This window comes from Panthera leo, chromosome B4 (assembly GCF_018350215.1).
Source record: "Panthera leo isolate Ple1 chromosome B4, P.leo_Ple1_pat1.1, whole genome shotgun sequence".
NCBI lineage: Eukaryota > Metazoa > Chordata > Mammalia > Carnivora > Felidae > Panthera > Panthera leo.
In genome coordinates, this window is record NC_056685.1 from 123,970,798 (window position 1) to 123,989,871 (window position 19,074).

The 19,074-nt window shown below is 49.7% G+C and overlaps 1 protein-coding gene across 6 annotated transcripts in view; it reads left to right on the plus strand.

Annotated features, from left to right (window-relative positions):
- CHST11 (carbohydrate sulfotransferase 11) overlaps positions 1-19,074 on the plus strand; it is a 261,692-nt gene that overhangs the window by 111,809 nt on the left and 130,809 nt on the right. For 4 of the 6 annotated variants that reach the window (XM_042947574.1, XM_042947577.1, XM_042947576.1 and 1 more), the window contains 2 exons: positions 13,166-13,251; positions 18,725-18,853. In XM_042947574.1, the coding sequence (XP_042803508.1) occupies positions 13,166-13,251; positions 18,725-18,853 (215 nt within the window). The remainder of the gene's footprint in view (positions 1-13,165; positions 13,252-18,724; positions 18,854-19,074) is intronic. The other 2 variants (XM_042947578.1, XM_042947579.1) reach the window with 1 other exon arrangement.

Consider the following 19,074-nt stretch of genomic DNA (forward strand, 5'->3'; position numbering starts at 1 on the left):
TCTGTTTTTCCACAGGGTCTTATGTTTCTCAACAGTAAAATTTGTCCACTCCTGTCGGGTTTTCGGGAACGGAATGGGGCTGGGGGTTGGTTCTCCTTCACCCCAGACACTCAGATTCCCCACCTTCTGTTACTGGGAGGGTTTTCATGTCATTGAAAGTGACAGTTGTGTACAGAAAAAGCTTCTAGAAAAACAAGGCTGCAAGTCTAGGATGCTAGCCTTTAAGTTAAGAATCTGACTCTCCTCGGACGTGGAGAAAAAGGATCTCTTTTGCACGGCTGCTGGAAATGCAGACTGGTGCAGTCGCTCTGGAAAACAGTATGGAGCTTCCTCAAAAAATCAAAAAAAGAACTACCCTACGACCCAACAATTGCACTACTAGGTATTTATCCAAGGGATACAGTTGTGCTGTTTTGAAGGGACACGTGTACCCCATGTTTATAGCAGCACTAATGACAATAGCCAAAGTATGGAAAGAGCCCAAATGTCCATCAATGGATGAATGGATAAAGATGTGGTATATATAGACAATGGAGTATTCCTCGGCAATCAAAAAGAATGAAATCTTGCCATTTGCAACTACGTGGTTGGAACTAGAGGGTATTATGCTAACCGAAATTAGTCAGAGAAAGACAAATATCATAGGACTTCACTCATATGAGGAGTTTAAGACACAGAACAGATGACCATAAGGGAAGGGAAGCAAAAATAATATAAAAACAGGGAGGGGGACAAAACATAAGAGACTCTTAAATATGGAGAACAGAGGGCTGCTGGAGGGGTTGTGGGGGCGGGGATGGGCTAAATGGGGAAGGGGCATTAAGGAATCTACTGAAATCATTGTTGCACTATAAGCTCACTAACTTGGATGTAAATTTAAAGACAAAAAAAAAGAATCTGACTCTCCTTATAAGTCTGGTAAATTTTCACGGCTACATTCAGGGTAGCCTTTGATTAATATTTGATTCTTTAACAAGCTTAACCTGCTTTTCCCATTTTAAATTGCATTTAAAATTTAATATATTTAATGTCTTCTTGGAGTACTTCAGTTGCCTGATTAACAAACAAGGACTTAGATAGAGTACAGATCTAATACCTCAAATTTAGGAGTATGTTGACTAAATTAATGTTTTTAAAAATGCCCCAAGAGTATGTGTAAACCAGATTTCAACTTAAAATCTCAAGTCTGGGGCGCCTGAGTGGCTCAGTCGGTTAAGCATCTGACTCTTGGTTTCGGGTCAGGTCATGATCTCACAGTTTCGTAAGTTCAAGCCCCACATCGGGCTCTGTGCTGGCGGTGCGGAGCCTGCTTGAGATACTCTGTCTCCCTCGTTCACTCTGTCTCTCTCTCTCCCTCTCAAAATAAATAAATAAATAAACTTAAAAAAAAAAAAAACCTACAGATTTCTAAAAAAAAAAAAAAAAAAAATCTCAAGTCAAATGAATTGTTCAACTAAACCTTTCATGCTGGGATTCCAAGGTAGATCTCCTACTCAAATAGGTTAAAATCTTGAAAATATTAATCTTCTGGATTTTCCTCCTAAACATTTCTATACTTTTTAAAAAAAAAATAGCCTTATTGAGATAGCATTGACATATAAAATTCACCTAGTCTGAGTGTAGAATTCAGTGAAGTTTAGTATGTTTCCAGAGTTATACAACCATCACCACAATCTAATTTGAGAATATTTCCGTTACCCTAAAGTGGAACCTTTAGGTTCATTTACCGTCGTTCGCCATCCCGCCCAGGCCTTAGGTGGCCACTAGTCTACTTTCTGTGTCTGTATATTGTCCTGTTGTGGACATTTTCTGTATTTAATTTGAAATCATGCTGGGTTTTTAAGGAAACGGTCTTGCTCTCTCCATTTGGGGGGCATCTTCTCCAGCAGCTTTTTGGGGCACTGCCTCAGTGGCCTGGAATTTCTTCATGAGCGGGAGCTGAGCAGCCCAGCCTGTGAGTGGGGGGCTCTCGGAACCCATCACCCACACTCATCACTGAGGCCTGATTCAGAGGCCTCTGTGCAGGAGCCAAATCCCAGCAGGTAGTTTCACGCCACTCCTCTTCCTTGCCGGGCTCCAAGACCTGGTTAAGGCGTGAGCTGACGGCAGACCTCCCTGCTGGGTTGGCGCTCATCAGCCATGCTCCTGTGGCCACCTGCGGTCCCCACAGCGCCCGCTCGGAGGCCCCCAGCCAGCACGCTCCCCCAGAAGCCTCAGGGGCCCCTTTAGGTTCACACTTCACGTCTGAGCAGGATGTCTCAGGCGCGCCCGTGTTTGGAACAGGCATTATTCCCAGCAGCCGAAAGGTGGAAACAACTCGAGTGTCCATTGACGGATGACTGGATATGTCAAAGATGGTTTATGCACACGGTGAAATATTACCCAGCCTTAAAAAGGAGATTGTGACTTCTGCTACAATATGGGTGAACCTTGAAGACATTCTACTAAGTGAAATACTGTACGATTCCACTTGTGTGAAGTACTTAGAATCGTTAAATTCGGGGACAGAAAATAGAACAGTGGTTGCCAGGGGCTGGAAGGAGAGGGGGATGGGGAGTTGGTGTTTGAAGGGTCCAGAGTTTCACTTTGGGATGAGAAAATAAAGTTCTGGAGACGGTTGGTGGCGACGGTTACACAGCCGTGTGAATGTACGTCATGCTACTTAACTGCACACCTAAAAACGGCTAAACTGGCAAATTTTCCATTGTGTATATTTTAGCACAACTTAAAAACATTGGCAGAACCCCGTTTGTGGTGTTCTGTGCCTCAAAGATGGTTTCCAGGGGCTCCCTCTTGACTACAGAGTCACATGAATGTTTTCCCGGTCTAGCCTCAAATCCTTTCTGGAAGGAGTTAGGTGTCAACAAGGAAATGAAAATGCCTCAGCCTCGCCAGCACGCCCTTTGCGGCGAGGCTCCACCCGGTCCTTGTAAGGACCTTCCCTGTGACACCCTGCACCCAGGCCCCTGAACTCACTGGCCCCGGTTTCCCCCTCCTCTTCTCCAGATCGCCCCGCAGGTGCACCGTCTGTATGTGCTGTGTCTCCAAAGCCTTCTGAGATCTGAATCCCTTGGGGGTGCTCATTCTCCTCTTCTCTTTCTGGGGGAGCCTGATTCAGAGGGGCTGTGGAGATAGGCCTTTTTTTACGAGTACCTCAGATGACTCTTAGCAGGCAGGTTTTGAAGACATGGGACTGGGGTAACTAACTGTGTTTCAAAAATGGTCTCGTTTCTCATCTTTTGGGAAAAGAGCTCAAATTCAGTCATTCATGTGTTCATTCATTCATTCATTCATCCAGGCGCTGAAGTTAGGCACACTTTTAGGTAACTGAGGATATTGTGGTAGATAAGACAATCCGGGTCTCTCCTCTCAAGCTCTGAGTCTTGTGGCAGCAATGGGCAGTGGCCAACAAAGCATTTAAAATAAAAAGTCTTGGGGTGCCTGGGTGGCTCAGTCCATTAAGCGTCCGGCTCTTGATTTAGGCTCAGGTCACGATCTCATGGTAATGAGATCAAGCCCTGTGTCGGGATCTGTGCTGACAGTGTAGAGCCTGCTTGGGATTTTCTCTCTCTCTCTCTCTCTCTCTCTCTCTCTCTGCCCCTCCCCGGTTCGTGCTCTCTCTGCCCCTCACAAAATAAATAAACTTAAAAATAAAATAGGGGCACCTGGGTGGCTCAGTCGGTTAGGCGTCCAACTCTTGGTTTTGGCTCAGGTCACATGATCTCATGGTGTTGTGAGTTCAAGCCCTGCATCAAGCTCTGCCCTTGCAGCACTGAGCCTGCCTGGGATTGTCTCCTCGCTCTCTGCCCCTCCCCCACTCGCGCTGTCTCTGTCTCTCTGAAAATAAATAAAAATAAATACTATTTTATTAAAAAAAAAAAAAGTCAAAAGACAATAGGTGCCTTGAAGAAGGATAAAAAACAAACCAGAGGGGAGACCGTGAGAAAGAAGAGACAGACCGTGTTAGGTAGTGTGGTGGCAGGTGGGGGGCTCTCCGGGGAGCCAATAACATGAGCAAGACCAGAGGGAAGAATATTACAGGTGAGGGAACAGTGAGCGCACAGGGTCTAATGAGTTGGCACAAGTACTAAAAAAAATAGAAGAGAATAGAAAATACCAGTTCATCACATGTAAGCTGGGGCAAAAGGACAGGAGACAGAAGGTCTCTAGCTTTGTGACCTTGAACGAATCACTTATGCTCCTGGATGCCCATTTCTCCACCTGTGGAATGGGGCTGTGGGAGGGGTGGGTTCCGCTGGATTGGGGTTTCTTAACGTTTCAGTGCCTGGCACCTTCTCTCCTCACCTCTTCCATGCTGTCTTGGGGTGGGCTATGTAAACACTACTGTCCAGAAAGATCTTTTTAAAAAAAATTTTTTTTAAACGCTTATTCATTTTTGAGAGACAGAGCATGAGCGGGGAAGGGGCAGAGAGAGAGGGAGACACAGGATCTGAAGCAGGCTCCAGGCTCTGAGCTGTCAGCACAGAGCCCGATGCAGGGCTCGAACCCACGAACCGTGAGATCGTGGCCTGAGCTGAAGTCGGGCGCTTAACCGACTGAGCCCTCCAGGCGCCCCAGAAAGATCATTTTTGAGAGTTGCATCCTGCCATTTGTCTTGCTTACTCGGAATCAAATTTGAGGGTACTTTTCTCCAACCGTATTTACCCCTTCCCTTTGCTCGTGTGGAAGCCATTGAGCCAGATGGCCTCCAAAGGCTCTTCTTGTCCAAGATGCGCCTGATTCTGCATTAACCTGTCTGGTACAGCTGGTTTGCACTTGGGCAGGGACTCTGTGCTTTTTGGAAGTGGGCACAACGCTCTGCTCTGGGGAAAATTTTGCAGATGGGCCAGAATCACCCAAAAGAGGGCGTGCGTTGAGTGCAGCGGCCCTCGGTTTTGGTCAATATGTTTGATGGCTCAGTTCTTTCCCTGGCAGGTCAATGTTGTAGGGGATATGGTATGTTCTTCAAAGCTGAGTATCTCCGTGGAAGGTTTGTGTGACAGTAAATCTCCTGGCTCCCAGATGAAGCTGTGACTTTTCTCTTCCAGAGTTATATGGAATGCTTTCACCTAATTCTTGGATTTATACCCTTGACCTCCATCTGCCAAAAGTTTCATTCACTTTAGTTCTGCCAACACCTCCACAGGCTGGGCATCAGGAGGTCTGTGGAGCTTACGGTAGGGAAAGGAGACCGACACGGGAATTAGCGATCATAAGGGTTCTGATGATTTCCAAATCAAATAAAACCCAAATCCGTCAGTGTTCTTTAGTGGTTGCTAGTGGGGTCTCCAATGAGGAAAAACAGATCTGAAATGGAATTCCATGGCTCTGGGTTATTGCAGGGACTGTGAGAAGGTGGGTAAAGGAAGTTGGAAAACTGAAGTTTGGTAATAGAGCATTAATGTTAGCTCAGGTCGAACCCCCGTGTCCTGGGGCTTCCGCCTGTGTTTGGGGACTCCTGAAAAGCTGCCTGTAAATACAAGTGTGCTGAATGTTTTGTAAAGCCCCCGAAGCCTGGTTGGTTGGAGGGCCCTGGGTCAATATTCAGGGTTGTCTTTTTCTTGGCCTCCTCCAGCTCCAGCCTCTACAAGCTCTAATAAGGCTCATTTCACAGGAGTCGGGGAGAAGCTACAGACGTGCGTACATAGAATGGATGGTTTGAATCCCAGTTCTGCTGCTCACAAAGCTGTGCCATCGGGTGAATTCTTCCACCCCTCCGAGCCTCAGTTTGTCTTTGACATGGGTGTGATACCACTGCCCTCCAGGGTAGTGGTGAGGAGGAGGGGTGAGACGGTAATAAAGGCTAGCTCTCCTGAGTGCTTGTAGAACTCGCTGACGGCACACCCCAGTTCCACTGGAACGGATCGTACTAATTTTGCCTTGTGTTTTCGTTTGTTTTAGTTCCTTTAACGAAGAAAGCCAAATAACTAAATACTTTTGAGGATGCATGTCAGCTAACACACTTTGAACTTCTCTTTGTTCTTCTGCTGGTAGTAAGCGGCCTGGCCTGGTGCCCTTTAACAGAAACAGTGTCTTTGGTTAAACCCTCAGATCACTTGACCTGTTGTTTTAGCTCATTCATTTGACGCAAATGTGCTGAGTACCTGTTACTCGCTAAGCACCTAGTTGGGCAGAGGGCATGGGGAGGGGGGCCAACGAGAGGACCGTGGGGCTGGGCTGCCAGGGACTCAGAGGTGAGGGATGAGCTGGCCGAGGGTAGGGCAGGCCTGGCTCTTCTTTTCCAGCCCTGCAGTGGGAACGTCGGCTCTCCTGTCCCCTGACTGGGCCACGCTTTCTCCTCTGAAAATGAGGGGGAGTGGTCAGAACGCCTCCGACTCCAGACACGAGTTTTGATTCTTAATTCTTTGGCAGGAGCAAACGGGGAACGCAAAAACCTGAGCCCATCTGGACTTGCGAAATGTGTTGAACACACACTGGATGCAAAGAGCCTCAGATTCCTTGAGATAAAACGAAATCTCCCAGAGATAGAAATTCCCGAGTGTTTGAGACAAGTTTGATGTGTTAGCTACAGACGCCGTGTTTGTGAGGACTTACGTACCTCTGTTTCCTTCTCAGCTTTATGGGAACTACTTGGGATTGAGCCAGTTCTAAGCCAGTCTGTGATGTCCAAGAATCCTGGGAGCTTTAGTGGCTTATCCTGCTCCTCCCCACCCTTCCCCTTTGTTTTCTTTTCTCTTCCTCTTTCCTCTGGTCCTCAAATTCCTTCCAGAAATCTGGGCAGAACAACTAATTCGGGTTCTGATGTTAGTGTGTGACTCAAAGCAGGGTTGTTGTTTTTTTTTTTTTTTTTCCTTCATGCTTTAGAAGGAGAGTGGTGGTCCAAAGGAGATGCTGAACTCTAAAAGAATATGAGTGCTCCCGGGAGGCCAGGTTCACGGGTGCCTCTGGGAGAGGGTTGGGTTCCTTCCACTCTGATTCCCTCCCTGTGGCATTTCAGGCCCTGGGTCACTGTGACAAGAGGGCTTTGTTCCGGCAACCGCCGGTGTGGCCCGTGCCCCCCCCCCGGGCTGGAAACTACCAATTCTGCTTCCATATCAGAGTTTGATTTTTTTTCTTTTTTGGTGGGGGGTTCCGATTTTTGTATTATTAATTATTCTTTGTAGATGGTATTTCTTCATTTGAGAAACCTCTTCATTTCAACTAGAAGGCCAGCCTTTGGTGGTGGGTTGTAAACTGGGCAGAAATTGATAAGAAATAGATCTCAAAGCCAGGTGTTGCTTTTTCCTTCCCAAACCCTTCTGGGCCTACACTCTGGGCCTTTCCTCTCCTCCTTTTCTGTTACTGCGTGGCTGCCCTCTGGGCCCTCTGTCTATACCTCCTGCCCCTTCCACCTGACCGCCCCACCCCCAGCACCTCTCTAGGGCTCATTTAACCCGAGGTTCTCCAGGGAGTCTTCCCATTGCCCTGTGCTTAGATGTCAGGAATTTAGAGACCACCTGGTTTTACCTCTGCATCTCACCAAGGAGAAATCTGAGTGTCCAGGGGGGACTTGGTTCAAAGTGAGGCTCTTGTTTGGTGGCAAAGAGAGCCAGCTGTAGGATCCAGGCCTGTGACTTTTCACATGGATACTACGGACCGGGCTTGGATACTACGGACCAGGCTGCTTTACATTTTCCTTTAATTTCCAAAACCATCCTAGGATGTAGGCACTATTACTGCTGTCTAGTTGCGTTTCAGAGATTAAGAAGTTGACTGAAGGGGGTGTGATGAGCATCTACTCTTGATTTTGGCTCAGGCCATGATCCCAGAGTCGTGGGATCGAGCCCCGTATCCAGGTCGGCACCGAGCATGGAGCCTGCTTAAGATTCTTTCTCTCTCTCTCTCTCTCTCTCTCTCTCTCTCTCTCTCTCTCTCTCCCCCTCTGTCCCTCCCTCTCCCTCCCTCCCTCTCCCTCTCTCCCCCTCTCTCTCCCTCTCTCTCCCTCTCTCTCTTTCTCTCTCTCCCTCTCTGTCCCTCTGTCCCTCTGTCCCTCTCTCCCTCTCCCTCTCTCTCTCCCTCTCTCTCCCTCTCTCTCTCTCTCTCCCTCTCTCTCTCCCCCCCTCTCTCTCCTCCTCTTTCTTTCCCTCTCCCTCTCCCCCCCCACCCCCCACTCATGCTGTACCTCTCTCTCTAAAATAACAATAATAAAAAGAAGTTGACCGAAGGCTGGTTAATAGTGAAACCAGGATTTGAATCTAAAGGGTGCTACTCGATGCCTGTGACTCTCTTGGTTTCAGCCTGGAGAAAGTCTGGAGCTCCAGGAATCTCCTCAGTCCCAGGCAGGTCAGGATGGTCGCTCACTGTAGCTCCAGCCTGGTGACCTCCACAGAGAGGGGGAGAGCTGTGACGTAGTGGCCTTTCGGGGCAGGCTGTGGGGTCCTGCCGTTACAAAGCAGATGGCCTGTCTTTATATAAGAATGCCTTCCTCTGAGATTACTGGGGGTCACTCTCGCTTCTCCCAGCTTGATGCCCTTGACCTAGACACGCCCCCATTCCAGCGTCGCTTTGACGGATGGCCCGGACGGTACTCACTCAGGCACAGCATGATTTTGTGCATTTGGGGAAGACACGTCTGTAACCGCACTGCTGCACCCTCAGAACGTGGTGTAGGTGAGGGATCGTGCTCAGGCTGTTAGCAAAACCAGATTTGGAGAGCGAAGTCAGTTGGGTGTTGGAGCTGATTTGTCCGCGGGAGGGGAGTGGAGGCCCGTGTGGATCTGGGTGATTTAGTACGAAGCGCCTCACTTTGGACGTTGGCGGGAGCGAGAGCACAGATTCTGCGGTGGCGGTGGCGGCTCCAAGGGTGTGGGCGTGGTCTGCCGTCTTGAGGGACAGCATGGCACAGTGGTGAAGACCACCATTTCTGGAAGCAGGCCTGGGTTTGAATTTGCCATTTGTTGTGCCATTTGCTGGCTGTGTGATCTTGGGCAAGTTACTTAACCTCTCTGGGCTTCAGTTGCCTCAACTGTAAAATGGGAATGAATGATATTATTATCATTCGTTATTTCTAACTTCTGGGGTTTTTATGAGAAGTACATGAAGCAATGTGAGAAAAAGCCTTAGCGTGGTGTCAGGCATCAGGCACGTGATAAATTCTCAATAAATAGTAGTTGTCATGATTATTATTATTAACTCTTGCTGTACTTTATGAGACCTGACTTCTGGCCCTGGGTCTGCTGCTTAGCTACCCTGGGGAGGTTAGGCAAGTGTATCAACTCTGACTGTTTTTCTGTAAACTGGTAGACTTTGACTCTAATCCCCGGGCATCCCACCTATCTCCAGTTTTCTGAAATGGATCAAAAATGAGTTCCCACCCAGGGCCCCACAGCCTTTCGGTTTGATGTCATCCGACTGGAATTAACAATCCAGCAGCTCCTTCCCCCCCCCCCCCCCCCCCCCCAGACACAGGCAAGGTCAGGGAATGGACGAGGCGGGCTCTGTTCCTTTGTGGTGAGCCAACTTTCTGCCACCTGCTGTCACTTTACTGTGAGTGGAGTGTCCACTTGAGAACAACGTGCTCTTCATCAGAGTAGAATAAACACAGGAGCTTGATTCTGATTTTGGCTTCATTTATGTGTCTTGGACTACGTCCTGGGTCCAAGAAATTGTGCCGTAAATTAAGCCAATTAGATTCTTACAAAACAGGTTTGCGTTTCGTTCATTAGAGTTTAGAAAGGAAAAAAAGCAAGTGTTGTAGCTAAATAAAACTTGCGGTGGTGGGTGGGTGGCGGAAGGCCACTGTTAAATGTCCTCGGGGATTCCTTTCTTAGGGCTTTTGATCACTAGACCTTTTATTTAAAAAAAAAAAAATTTGCTGATGCTACTGGTGGTTTCTTCCTTGTGGAGCAGAAAAAGCCTATCTGGTGCTTATAAAGGAAGCCTTACGGGGCACCTGGGTGGCTCAGGCGGTTACGCGTCTCGATTTCAGCTCCGGTCACGGTCTCACAGTCGTGGGATCTGGGACTGAGCCCCGCCTCACTGACAGCACTGACAGCACAGAGCCTGCTTGGGATTCTCTCTCTCTCCCTCTCTCTCTGCCCCTCCCCTGCTCTTTCTCTCTCTCTCTCTCTCTCTCAAAATAAATAAATATTTTTTTAAAAGGAAGCCTTTAATCCTAGCTCATTTATAAGCTTTTTTGAGTACCTACTGTGTGCCAAGCACCGGGGAAAAATGTGAATGAGGTGGAGAGGGTCTCTACCCCCGTGCCCACGCCTGGCATATCATACGTAGGTGCTTGAGAAAAGTGTGTTGGATGAATGGAGTGTACTAATAACTGTTAGTTAATAGTCTGGCCCTCATATCACATCACCGCAATGACTCCTGTAACACCAGATTACATTTTAGATCGCCTGTCCTAGAAGTGGCCAGCCAACCCAGTCTTGGGCCAGGTCAGGAGGAAACTTGGCACTTGACCATCAGCCCAGCATGGCAGCAGCTGAGAGCATGGGCTGCCTGTGTCAGAAGCCAGTCTTCACCTCTTCCTAGTCACAAGACCTGGGCAAGTTACCTACCCCTGCCTCAGTTACTCCTACCCATAAAATGGGGACAGCGGTGGTACCCACCCTGTGAGACTTCTGTGCAGATTTATGTGCGAACCGCTCGGCACACCGTGAGGGTTCTCTAAACTGTGGCTGCCACTATCTGTGAGTGTCAGTCGCTCAGCCTTCTCTGATGCCACTTTTCCTAAGACACACGTGGGATAAACATACTTACCACTTGTTTGCCTAATTGCCAACCCTTCCTTTGTGTCCCAGGCACGCAGTAGGTCCCCACTGCTATCATTTGGATGTGAAGAGCCTAGCAGTCAGGTTTGAGTCTTGGCAGGGCAACTTTCCACCTCCATGGTCTTGACCTTGGTCAAGTTGCTGAAGTCAAGAGAGGCTCAGAGAGGTTAGTACTTCCTTCTCTGTGGGAAGGATTACACTTAACCGAGTGCCTAGCACACAATGAGCACTCACTCCATAAATAGTGAGACTGTTGTCATTCGCGCAAAAGGCACACAAAGCCCCTTTGGCTTTTGTGGCCTGGCGTGCCAAAGCCAAAGCTGATTCACGGGGCGTCCAACGAAGCCCGCACGGCCAGGGCTGGAGGAGGCCCCGAGGACAGACGGCCTTGGGAAAGGGCCCGTGTTGCGGGCCCCACACGGTCAAAGCGTTTTAAAGGCCTTGTATTAGAAAAATAAACCAATTAAATAATACTGCCCCCCATAAAAGCTGACTTTTAATGGACTCCACGGTGGGGTTCTCACCGCGGCGGTCTGCAGCCCCAGTCTCGGTGAGCCTGTCTGCCGCCATGGGGAGAGTTTAATCTCGCACGGCGTGAGCATAATTTTACAAGTTTTATGGCTGTTTTTTCTCTTCCAAAGTGTTGCTATGTCATTGTGCACCGAGGGCAACTTGCGTGCATTTAACAGTTTACCTCGTTTGGGGTGGAAATGAAAAATGAAGCAATAAATTAAAGAAAAACACAACGTGGATTTTTTTTCCCCCTTCTTGTCGAGGCAGCCGTGGAGGAACAAAGAGGCAGTGTTTGCCCCGCACAGCCCAGTCAAATCCTAACAGCTTTTATGTATGGACACTAGCCCGCAGATCGCCTCCCCGGAGAGGGCCGTGGGGCTCGGGGAGCATTGGGGGGCTGGTTCCACGGACCCCAGCGATACCTGGGACCTTTCTCCAGGGCAGAGGTCAGCAAACTGCAGCCCGCGGGCCGGAGCCAGCCCAGCGCCTGTTTCTGTGACACGGTTGAAAAAAACATCAAAAGAAGAATAATACTTCCTGACACGTGAAAATTACCCGGAATTCAGGCTTCGGCCTCCATAAATGGAGGGGCGTTGACACGCAGCCGCGCCCGCCCCTTGTGTGTTGCCTGCGGCTGGCGCAATGCTGAGGCACTGCCTGCCCTTTACGGGAAGAGTTTGCTGACCCCGCTCTAGGAAGGGGGTAAAGGAGAAGGGGACAGAAAATGCAGCTTCCGCTTTCCTGGAGTCGATGGTTTGCGCTGAGGGTGTCCACGTGGCTCAAAGTCCAAGAGGTGCCTGAGAAAGAGTGGATTCACCTGGAGAACTCCCAGAAGTAATCGGCTACCCATCCAGGCTGCCTGCTCCCGGGAACATCATGCAGCCCACTTCGCTGCTGCACACAGCGGTGACTTCTTTAGGCTTGTGGATGGGTCCGCTTTCCTGGTCCTTCCCATGCCCCAGCCATGTCGTTCCACAAAGAAAATTGCCTCCTGCAGGAGAAGAAAACGGTCGTTCGCTCATTCATTCGTTCCTCCCTCCCCCACGCCGCCCTCCCTTCAACAAATAATTATCAACAGGTGACTAGGTGTTAGACTCTGTGAGAGACTGCCCGGAACAGGAAGAATGAAAAAAGAAAGTTCTTTTCCCCTGAAAATTAGTTCTTGGGGCGGGCGCCTGGCTGGCTCAGTCGGCGGAGCGCGTGACTCTTGACCTCGGGGTTGGGAGTTGGAGCCCCACGTTCGTGTAGAGGTTACTTAAAAATGAAATCTTAAAAAGAAATGGGTCGTGGTGTCCTCAGTGCCATTGGTTTTTGAGGAGTTCTTTTAATTCTGCCTCTTTGATTAATTTTAAGTCCACCTCTGTTTAGAACCATAAACCCGTGTCCTTTCTTCCTCGACCTGCTACTTTCATTAAAAATAACCGAATTTACAAGAGGCTTTGGGGTGACCGGGCGTCTGACTTAGCCCGTGGGAAGAGCCCTCCGGGGGAAGGCGCTGCAGCCTGCGCAGGAGACCAGGGCCAGGTGCTCGGGGACCAGGAATAAGAGGCTGTAATGGGTCATTGAGGGAGAAGGCTGTGGAATTTGAAATCTACCAAGCCTGGTGCTGCTGGCTGGAACTGTCTTGTAACAACTTTATGCTGCCTTTTGTAAGTAGCTTCATTATAGGGAGTTTTAGAGGCCTGTCCTCTTTTCTTAAAAACTTGCTGGGAAGAAATGTTGAGCATTATTTATGTCCTCTGGGTGTGGAGAGGTGCCTGGATACTGGGGCAGACATGCCTTTGGATAAAGGAACAACAGCTTTGCCAGAAACTGGTTCTCTGTCCTCCTTTCCTACCTGCTTCTTCTTCCCCCACCTCTGTGCCTTTTTCTTTGTCAGACAAGCCTTTGTTGCTCATTTCTGATGAGCCTTCACTTTCTTTCCTCAGTCATGCGGAGGAACCCCTTTGGTGTGGACATCTGCTGCCGTAAGGGGTCTCGAAGCCCCCTGCAGGAGCTCTACAACCCAACCCAGGTAAGCCCTGGAAACTTTCTCGCTTGTTCGATTTGGTCTCCGTGCGTCGATCTCTGGAGGGGAGGTGGCGAGAGGGGGAGGGAGAACGATAAACTTCAAAATTTGGTTCTTGAGGGAGTTGAAACTTCCTTCTACTGCCTGGCATTTTAGCTTCGGTGGTTGCTTTCTTGGTCACCCTTTCTCTGTATAATGGCTCTGAAGTTCTAGCAAGAAGGATTAAGAATTCCAGAAATGCCCTGGTGTAGTGCTGGACTGAGCTTTCAGACAGACCTGCTCAGGTTAGAGATTCTCGACAGTCACAGGTGCCAGCGACGGGACTCTGAAACTGTAGAGCCGCAGGGGCTGGGCAGTCTCTCCCTTAGCACCCCCAAAGAAAGTTCACGTGTGGATGAACCTGCCACCCTGCTCCCACGCCGGTTTATTAAAGTCCAGGATGCCCCCAAGAATTCCACCTCACTGCACCAGTTTACCAAGATTCAATTTTGTGGGGGTGCTTTTTGTTAAGTCACCTCATGATAAATTGAGTTTGATCGTGAAGAGTTTTTCTGTGAGCAAAATAAGCTCCACGCCAGGAAATGTGTCTCGTGGAAAGCTAGGAGCAAAGGGAGGAGGTCTGGTCGCCATGGCGATGGCCTCCGTGGTGTGTGGGTCTTGATGTGGAGACCATAAGGCTGGTTCTCTTTTGGGAACGCTAATTAGCAATTGATGCCAGGAAATAGTAAACAACTAGTGGCCTATGATCTGACCTTTGATTGCTGTTAAAAAAGAAAAAAAATGCACTGCTTTAGCCATAGCCTCTGTGCTTTATTTTGCATCAAATTCTTAATTCAGTATTTCTGTGGACTGAGGTGCTTGGTAGAGGAAGATAATACCTGGGCCTCAAAGGTACTGAAATCCCTGAAGTCTTGCAAAGGGCACTTTGTGATCCCACACATCTTCCTTGTCTCTCACTTGCACTCCCTTCTGGAAAAATGGACTCCCGAGTTTGGACATCACGGGTGGCCTAACCAGGTGAATTCACTCCCCCGTCAGCCCCGAGGCTTTGGAGTTCTACTATGAAGAGGCTGGATTAGCTAGGTCATTGCAAACTCAGATTGCCTGAGGCTTCCTTAATGGGCTCCCTGGTGACCTAGCAGGGAATTTGATATTTGGGTGTTGTTTGGTGCCCAGATAATCTGATTATTATAGGCAAGTCTCCTGGCATGTTCACACACGTGTCCTTAGGAAGAGGCGGAATCGGCCTCGACAAAGGATAGGAATTCTGGAAATCCATGTTGAAAACAGCACACGCTGCTGAGATGCAGACCATTCCTATCTTTTTGTCGACAGGCTCTGTTCTCAGATCCTTTTCCCTTTCAAAATACAACTGCTGAAGCACCGCTATTTTCCTGAGGAAATTTCTATGGGCAGCGTATGGTGTCATGGGAAGAGCTTATTTCTGAAGCAGACACCCCTCTGGACAGGAAGCGCGTGGACCGGGTCTATGCTGTGTCCTGTTGTATCCCCAGCCCCTAACACAGGGCCTGACCTATAGAATGTGCCCCCAAATATCTGCGATTGAGAAAATCAAAGTCTAGGTTCAAATCCCTACCTCACCTCCAACTGGTTGTGCAGCTCAAGTACGTGATGAGTCCATTTCTCTGGAATGTTGGGAGGCCGAAATAACCCTGCTGTGTCAGGGGCTATGTAAACATCATTCATCATTATCCTGGTCGTGAGGGTGGTTTCCATACTGGAAGGCTTGACTTCAGAGTCAGACGTGGGTCCAAAGCCTGGTTTATTCATTTCCTAGCTACGTGAGTGTGGGCAAGACACTTGGCCCCTCTGAAGTTGCTTTCTCTCGTTTATAACATGGTGCTAAGAGTACCTACCTTGCAGGTTTGCATGAGAGGATATATTTTGCTCTGTGCCTCCTTTGGAGTTTGTTCCTTCCTGGATTCATTCACTCGTTCCCTCATTCATTTCTTCACCCACCATTGTAAGTGCCAGGTGCTGGGCACAAAAGGGTGAGCTGGGCATATGTGGTTAGCCTTCCATAGCTGGTTCCTCTAGTTACCCCAGGGTTGGCTCGAGTTGACTGGAACAGGAGACCCTGCTTAGTCCCTTTGTCAACCCACCAAAGGAGAGATAACCTTCCTGGGTGGAGGTCATCTCTTCCTTCTGGTGGTGTTTTGAGTATTGTCTGGGTGAGAAGCTCATTTAGCGGTAGCCTAGGGCCTGGGAGGGAAGATGGGGCTGGAGAGGCCGCCCTGGGAACCATGCTGGAGGCTGAAGGTGGGTGAGTCACCTCCAGCAGGAATGTCGTGGGCAAGCTGTCTGGCCCCCTTCTCTGACAACCAGGAAAATGTCCCTGCAGGAAGATCTCCCCGTTTCCTCGGGATGTTACCCGGGATGTTTTTTCTTAGGCTGGTTTCCTTTACAAGCTGCAATTATGTTCCATTCCCACGCAAATACAGTCAGGGGCACTTCTCGGAGACACTGTCTTGTTGATCCTTTGGGCTGCTGTGGGCGGGGCGTTGAGAGGAGGGAGCAGGCGCCCCCGATGAGGTTAGTTCCGTGTCCACAAGACATTTACAAACTTTGCACCCGATTGGGCATGGTCGTGGCTTCTCGCGTTTCCCCACCAGTCAAGCTGTTGAAGCCGCTAAGCCTGGACTGATATTATCACGGAGGCAGATGACAAACCCTGAAGTTGCTAGAAACCAAACTGCTCCTGGAGATGCCTTTTCCCCCGTTTTATGCCGCCTGGTTATTTGGGTTTGCTAGATGATGGTAAAACAGGAACCGTTCATTGTAGATGGGAAACCAGGGTTGTAAGAAGGCAGCATCTTAGTTACATGTATCGGTGCCGTGGACCAGATGGTATGTAGATGCTTATCAACATCTCATCGAATGTTCATAATAAACCCCAAACTAGGCATAACACCTCCATTTCACGTATGGGAGAGCTGAGGCCAAGAAGGTTCTACAACTTGCAGAGGGTCACAGCTAGCAAGAAGCCGAGTAAAGATTTAAACCCAGGATGAAGCACAAATCCATTTATCTCCACGCTCCAGTCACTGTCGCCAGCAAAGTTCCCTTGGCAGGAATTGCCCCATCTCCCCTCTAAAACAACAGCAGGATCACACCCAGATTTTTATGGGACAAAGACTTAAAGGCGCCCTTGGGAAAATTGGCCATCATCTGATTTGTCGTGTCCAGGGTTTTCTTATTTTAGTGCCTCCCAAATCCCTAACTGTTAAAACAACAATTGGTTAAAAAAAAAAGTTGATATTCTTAGCAAAACTGCACTCTGATGTCTTATAATTTTCCTAGTCTGTGCTGTCTCCCTGGCCCCAAAATAAAATGTAATTGCTGATCAGATCAGCTGGCGTGAAGTCACTGAAAGTTCAGGAGTTGCCAACTGCATATTTGTGGGCCGAGCACATCTGTGGGCCGGCCCGGCTCAGCTCACATCGCAGGGCAGAGCTAAGTGGTCAGCCATTAATAGGGCATAATTGCCCCCAAATGCCAGCGGGAGTGAGACAGCCTGTCCCTTCTGCCTCGCCCACCTCCTGGTCCTCTCGCGGGCTCCCTGAGATGTTCACAGCAGCACTCATGTGGTTCGGCCCTGCCCTGCCCGGTGCTTTCTTTAGCCTTTATCCTCGCTCTGTGATTACCACGTTCCGAGAAGACAGATGCGCAGCCCAGGGGCTGACCAGGAATTCGTAAACACAGAGTCTAGAAGGCTTGCAGGAATGCACCAGATGCAACTGTCTGCGGGCATTCCTAAGGCTGTGTGAGGGCCAGTCCGTGTGTGAGGGATCCAGCTGGGTTCTGGGTGAACTGCTTGAGGAAAAAAGGATCTAACAGGAAGAGGGGAAAAAAGCTTCCGGGGATGCCAGGCGTTGGCAAGATCCCTGAGGCCACTCCTGAGTTCTATGTTGTTTGATGGCCCCTTGTGCGTCCAGTCTTCAGTGTGCTAAAGTGAATTTACCTCTCTATAAGGTAGGCTCCAGGACAAAGGATGGAAAGAGGGAGAGAAGGCGGGAGGGGAGGCAGAAAGGAAGAAAAGTCACTATTCATTGAAAGTATCATCCACGTTCACTATACTGCACTACACTATTCGAGGCATTTCCATACATATCTCGTTGTTTCTAGGTTGAACCCCATTTTTCAGATAAGTTAACTGAGGTTCAGTTGACTGAGCAATTTGCCAAGGTCACAAAGCCCCTAAATAGGGTAGGGCCAGGCCCATCTGATCTAGCGAGATTGTGGGAGGATGAGAGCCTCTCACGTTCTCTTTTCCAGGTGGAAAAAATGCTTCCTTGAGGTTCCCTTTCTTAGTGACCCAAGCTGAGATGGGTGTGCTCAGGACAGCGGTAAAAGTCCCAAAGTTGGGGGCCAAGGCTTGTGGGGTGCTATGGAAGGCGTAGTAGATTTCCAATAAACAATTGAAATTTTGTTTTTTGCTTCCTGAACCTGATATTTGGAGAGGCCTTTGTCTCTGGGCCGGAGCCAGGCTAAGCAGGAATCGCCCTCAGGAGCTCTGCCATGGGAGAGATTGGGAAGTTGGGGTCTTTAAGTTTAGATTGATAAAAGCTTGAATTATCCCAGGGGGTTGGGAGGGGGAGCTGTTCTAGCACCCACCTGAATAGCTTTCTCAGCAACGCTTGCCCAACTCTTTCTTCTGCACACATGTGTGGGGTGAACAGAGCGAAAGGACATGGGGAGGAGAGGCACGGAGGTAACAGACATGATACGTGCTGTACGATAGAAGCTTTTCAGTTATGGGAGAATCAGAAGTGAGTCATCAACCCTTCAAAGTACGGGGCAAGTGGGAGGCTTTGTAGAGGGGGTGGCGGTTGAACTAGGTCTTTGAAGACGTGTCAGACTTCACCCGACAGAGAAGAGGGCAGCATCACAGAGAGGAGGAACAGCAGGAGTGGGGGCCCCAGGAGGGCCCGTCTGTGGCACATTCAGAGAACGGTGAGGGGTTTGCAGCTGGAGTGAGGAGCTGCTGGGAGCCGGTTGAGAGAAGGCGGGAAGGGCAGCGTGGTGCCGGCTGGATGAGGCTTGCCCACCCGGGTGGTGGGTGTAGTCTTTACCCGCCAGTAGGATGGCTGGTCCCAAGGAGCCCACAGGAGATCGTGTACGACCGACCAGCTGGCTGCTGCTTCCGAGTCAAGCCGCTTGTGAACCGCGGGCTCCTCTGAGGCAGAGCACGGCCTCGTCTACAAAATGGGCTGGTTCTGGGGTTCTCAGCCCTGGCTGCACGTCAGGACCGCTCAGGGAGTTTTGACGAAATGGCCGGTGCCCAGGCCTCACCCAGACATTCTGATTTTACCTGTGGGTCCGGGATAGGGCTGGGGCATCGGTGGTCTTCAGAGTTCCTGGTGATTCTGACGGGCTGCAGAGTTCAGAAGCACTGGAGTGGCAGGCCCATAGCGGTCCCTCCAGTTCAAAACTCTTCGATTCTCTGATTCTCCTATAGCCTGTTCCGGGAAAAGCGCTTCAGAGCCTCCGCACCGAGGTGGCTCCCTGTCGTTTGTTGCAAAGGCCCTGTGTCCGTGCTCAGCACTCAGCCTCACGGAGATCACATGCCCTCATGCTCCATTGGCAGGTTGGTGAGTCGAGGCCCCGAGTGTTGGAGACCCCGCTCCGGGTGGACAAACCCAGGAGGCGGGGCCCCCAGGCAGGGACTTGGGAGGACCCTGTGTAAGGGACACTGGAGCCACTCGGCTCTGGACCCCGTAAGGAGGAGAACGCAGACTTGTTCCGTGCCGGGCATCGGATGGGCCCTTCAGAAGGAGCAGCCCCAGTGTTGGCTTCCCAGTGAAGGAG